Genomic DNA, 5,310 nt, shown 5'->3' with positions numbered 1-5,310 from the left:
ATATTTTCCAAAGAATCGACCAAGACTTCAAAAGTATTTTTAAAATCTAAAATATTTGGACAAAATAGTCAATGAATAAACTAAACCTGTAAAAATATAAAATTAGTACCCATCGAGACATTTATTTAATAGAGCAAATAATACTAATAATAAACCCCATGTGGTATTTACGCAGTTTTCTCTTATTATTATTATAATTATTGAAGTGAAATCTACAAAAACAAACGGAAAAAAAAAAATTCCTTGAATAAAAAAAATGGAAGAAGAAAAAAAAGGAGGAATTCTCGAAACGGCCCCTGCTGCGTAAAGCGTCCCCCTTCTGATATTACTTCCATGCGTTCTCATTCACGAACTCCTCAGAGCTCGCGGCGGCACAGAAGAATCTAGCGTTGAAGAAGCGGCGAGCAATTTCACTCAATTCCTCACTCACCGTCGATTTTCCATTCCTTTTTGATCTTACATTTCCAATCGGACATCCAAAGGTAAGGTTCTGCTAGTCCACTTCTCCTTTTTTTCCTCATTTTTTGGTGTTGTGATTTCACTTATGTATTGATTCTTTTTTATTATAATTATTTTTTTCAGCAGATCTCATTCCTTGTTTGTTGCTATACTCTTTACGTGTCGTAATTGTTAGATCTTTCAGTTAAGATGTTGGGTTTTAAGGTGTGATTTGTATTGTTGAATTTTGAATCATGGCTGCTTAGTCTCGATTTTCAGGGTTTAATAATCAAGGAACCATCGTTCAGTGCTTCTTTTTGAAGATGACATCGGATACTTGGTTTTTGTTTCTTAGTTGAAAATAGAAATGAATAGCGTATTCTGCTTAATATGTGGAAAAATAAACGTGGCGATTTTGGATCCTTTGATGTTGCGACGGAATAGACACCGTCAGGACGAAATTTGGCTTCTGATTATGAAGATTCTAGTTCTAGGCGTCATCAGGAAGTCAGTGCAGTAGTTTATAGCTTATATTTCGAACTTAAGAGAATATAGATTGATTTGTTGAAAGGAAATATAGTCTTTTGAGAGAATTATCTCTTTCCTTGCAACTATCTTTACTCTAAAAAACCCACTAAGTATGACTAAAGTACTCCATGGTAACAATCCCATCATAGAGCTTTAGCAACCAATAAGATTTTCTATGCTTGTACCAAGCATATTGAGGTGGAGTTCCATTTGGTTTGCGATCAAATACTCAACAGGGAGTTTTTGTTTTTTTATGTCCCTTCAAATTATCAGTTGGCAGATTGCCTCACAAAAGCTACCTTGCCCTCTTGACTGCATTGTTTGTGATCCCTATTTGGGCTTGTTGATCTATCATCTTATTTGTCTTCTGCTTCCTATTGTAGTATATGACCTATATTTTTTGTTGCTCTTATCCATTGTGCTACCTAATGTGTCTCTTTATCCTAGAAACTATCAACTCTTGTATGAATAATAATTAGCTCAATCTCTAAATCGTATTCTTACCTTACCTTCCCTTTAACTGTAATTTGGATCTGTTCCCACATAATTTTTTTCCTGAAAATCTAAGAATGAACAAAAGCAAGCTCTCTCTCTGTTTTTTTTTTTTTTTTTTTTTTTTTGCAATCTCTTACTTTTTTGTAATTTTGGGGAGATAGTTCTAAAACCTTTGCCAACATGTGGTTTAGCTATTTATTGACTCGACGATTGTCTATGTATTTTCAAAGTCAAATTTGCATTTATTCTCTGAATATTCTGTCATTAATTCAGTACCATTTCTTGTTAGTTAACTGAGTTACCACTTCGGTGGTTCTAAGTGTTGCCTGAAATTAAAACTATCGTGTCGAAGCTTCTTAATACTTCAGGCAGGACTAGGAGACACTGTCTACGAAATGCCGAATGCGTGGTATAACTCATTTAAGTTCATGTGGTTAGTCTTTTATTAAAGGATACTGAGTTCTGATGTTTGATTTTATAGATAGAGACTAAAACCTAGGAAGGGCATGGCAGTCACATGGTCATAGGTTTAAGACCAAAGTGTTATGGTGTCAAATTTCAAATGATAGCCCTAGTCTCAAAGAATAGACTTTGAGGGCTTGATGAATTTGGGGAACAAAAAAATATAAATTTGTAAAGTAATATCATCATATTATAGTAATTAGATTTTTTTTTTCTAAACGTCCTTTTTATGTTATTGACTTCCTCAGTTGTTAAAACATCTCATATGTTCTGTTTACTGATTCCCAGAGCATAAGACAAAATTAATGGCATCCAAGTTGACTCAGTTACAGTCCAAGGCCACTCAAGCATCACGATTTGTGTTAAAGAATGGGTGTTCCTACTACAAGCAATTGTTGGAGCAAAACAAGCAATTTATTCAGGAGCCAGCTACAGTGGAGAAATGCAACGAGCTTTCTAAGCAATTATTATACACTCGCCTTGCTAGGTCATACTTTCTACACTCTCTTTATATTGGAATATTGTTTGACTTAACGCTTCGCATCTTTTTGGAGTTAGGAAATGGTACCCATTCTTTCCCTTAATCATGTTGGACCACATTTTATTTGGTCTGTTGGTGCAGTTAGAAGGTTACCTATTTTTAATATCATCCGTGCTCAGTAATTTGTGCTCTTTAGTTTCGTTGTCTTTTAAAGTTTCCCTATTTTTCATTCAACCTTACATTTTTCTTTTCAATATATGGTAATAAATACTATTCTAATCCATATTACTGGATGAATGCAAGCAGTTTTTTTTTTTTTGGCTTTTAATCAATGTTAGATTCTGCCTCGTTGAGTCCCTTTTTATTTATTTATTAATTAATTAATATAAATGTTGTGTGGCACTATTGTGCTGCAGCACCTTCTTGAGTTTTTGGCAACTGTTTAGAGGAAAAATAAGTCAATTGATTGTAGGAAAGATTTAAGGAAACGCTTATGTGCCAATGTGTGATGGTATTGCTGGCTCTAACAACAAAATTCTTGTCCTTTTAAGATTTTTCAATCATATATAGCATTAGCATATTGGATAATAATTTTTTTTCACATTGATGTCCAACGATTTACTTTATGTATAGAACAATATTTAGAGAGCTTATGATTATTGAAAGACACTTTGAACTCATCAATACACTACTATAAATACATAATGGTGTTTAGGGCCTTAGGCACAAGTACTTTTTGAAATTTCAGGAATATTTACTAGTGCTTTCTGAAGAAACGCATAATAATAATTTTAAAAAATGTGCTCTTTGTTTATAATTTTGTAGTGCCTGAGAATTCACATTTATTTTTATTATGAACTTCCTTTTGTTTATTTATGATACCATATATATTATACAAAATAATCATAAAATTGGACATACACGAGCTCGACTAGAAAATCATTTTTTAACAACCGAGATACTCTGATGTATTCTTTTCCCTGTGAGCCATATAACTTTCCCCAGTGAATTGTAGTCAAATTTGTTTTATTGTTGTGGTCATGTCGTGAGAATATCTTCTTCTGTAGTATTGTAGTAAAAAAAAACCATCATTTAAGGTAAATTTAAAGGATTTTGAGAGAATGGCCTCAAATTCCATAGTGACCACCTACCTAGAATAATTTACTATGTGTTTCTTTGGCAACCGAATGTAATAGGGTATGGTTGTTGTTGAGATTAGTCGAGGTATGAGTAAGCTGGATCGGACACTCACGGATAAAAATATATATATAATGTAGGCAAATAAATATTAGAAAATTATTTGTGTGGGATATCATTTTGACATGCTGCATCTTATCGATACAGTCTTCCAGGTCGGTATGAGTCCTTCCATAAGGAACTCGATTGCGTAAAAAATTTATGGAAGAACAGACAAGAGCTGAAGGTGGAAGATGCTGGTATTGCTGCTCTATTTGGGCTCGAATGCTTTGCATGGTTTTGTGCTGGTGAAATTGTGGGAAGGGGATTTACTTTCACAGGATACTATGTCTGAGGTTCTTCACTTGGTAAAACAATGTCTTCAGTTCATCCTTAAGCTTTGCTTTCCTGCAGTTGTTTGTACCATTCGAATAACTCGAATTCTGCATGAAATTTTGTTGTTTTTTCTGCAAAAATTTTTCTGAAGTTGAGTACTTGGGCGAGGAAATCAGTTTACTTAATAATCCATGTATCCGAAGTAACTTGGATGGATAATGATGCTGTTACTCTGCCTGCTTCCTGTTTTGAATCTTGATAGAAAACTTTCAATTGTGAGTTCATACCCTCTCTTTATTCCATCTTTTAAGTGAATCAGATACTCAATTGAAGTGGTTGATTTAAGGTTTTCATCAAGAAATCCAATCACTCCATCCTCATTTACTCATGAAGAGAAAATTCAAAATAGATATCTTTTATGGATGCGACAATTTATGTGTTAATTTCTTGCCCCTGTATGTGAGGGTGTTATGCCTGTAACTTTTGACTGGAACTTCACATTTTCCTTTGGAAATGTGAGAGGGAATAATATAGTCTTTGCAATTTTGTTAGATTGCCACCTATAATAGGCAGAGCTAGAAATTTATTTTATTTTATTTTAAAAAGGTAAAATTTACGATGGTACTTTTAGGATTCTCTCTCTCTCTTTTTTGTACTTATGAACTAGTCAGGTCTATTTAGTTTTTATATTTCACATTTTTTAATAGGTTTTTTAACTTTTAATTAGTGTCTAATATTATATTGTTAATTCATATAACACAGCACGCTAACGATGTATGTATTGTTGGGGATTTTGTAGTAGGTTGATTTCAGTATTATACTTGGCACACAATATTGAAAATCATGGACTCATTATAATTTTTTAAAAATACAATGACTAAGTAGATATAATTATAAATAAAATAGATATAATTATAAAAGTTTATTTAAAAAACGTAAAAAGTTCTAGAGACTTGGTAAAAATATTACCATGATTAAATTATCATAATTTTAAATGTTAAAAGACGAATATAAGAATAAGATAAAAATAACAAATGAATATTTATATAATGATAATTGGTGCAGGTCAACTTATCTTATTAGCGCGTAGAGAAACTGCCACAGTGCCACTGATGCACGACTTCGGTAGCTTTGACTGCCACCTGGCAAATGGAAAATACTTCCATACCCCGCTCCTCCTCTCATACACATGGATCCTTAATATTTTATTTTCGAATTTTCCTTTAAAAATATATATATATATATAATTTTTTTAATTTTCTAATTTCTCAAACTTTCTTTTTTCTTTCTTTTTTTAATCTCTACTAGGGTACTTCATTTTTTCGTATAGAGATGAACTTGTGGAGGCTTGCCTCTATTAGAATTCCGTGTGAGAGAGATAAGAGATATTTTAT

General features: G+C 32.6%; 1 protein-coding gene across 1 annotated transcript; it reads left to right on the top strand.

Annotated features, from left to right (window-relative positions):
* Nucleotides 1-278: 278 nt before the first annotated feature.
* On the top strand, nt 279-4,200 carry LOC111025660 (uncharacterized). Its single transcript, XM_022303551.2, has 3 exons — nt 279-482; nt 2,212-2,410; nt 3,749-4,200. The coding sequence occupies exons 2-3, from the start codon at nt 2,229-2,231 to the stop codon at nt 3,933-3,935; spliced, it is 369 nt and encodes a 122-aa protein (XP_022159243.1). The 5' UTR covers nt 279-482; nt 2,212-2,228; the 3' UTR covers nt 3,936-4,200.
* The last annotated feature ends 1,110 nt before the right edge of the window (nt 4,201-5,310 follow it).

The sequence above is a fragment of the Momordica charantia genome (assembly GCF_013281855.1).
Source record: "Momordica charantia cultivar OHB3-1 chromosome 6 unlocalized genomic scaffold, Mcharantia_2.0 BLBB01000006.1, whole genome shotgun sequence".
NCBI lineage: Eukaryota > Viridiplantae > Streptophyta > Magnoliopsida > Cucurbitales > Cucurbitaceae > Momordica > Momordica charantia.
Note: the sequence above shows the minus strand (reverse complement) of the source record. Positions and strands in the feature narration are given on the sequence as shown.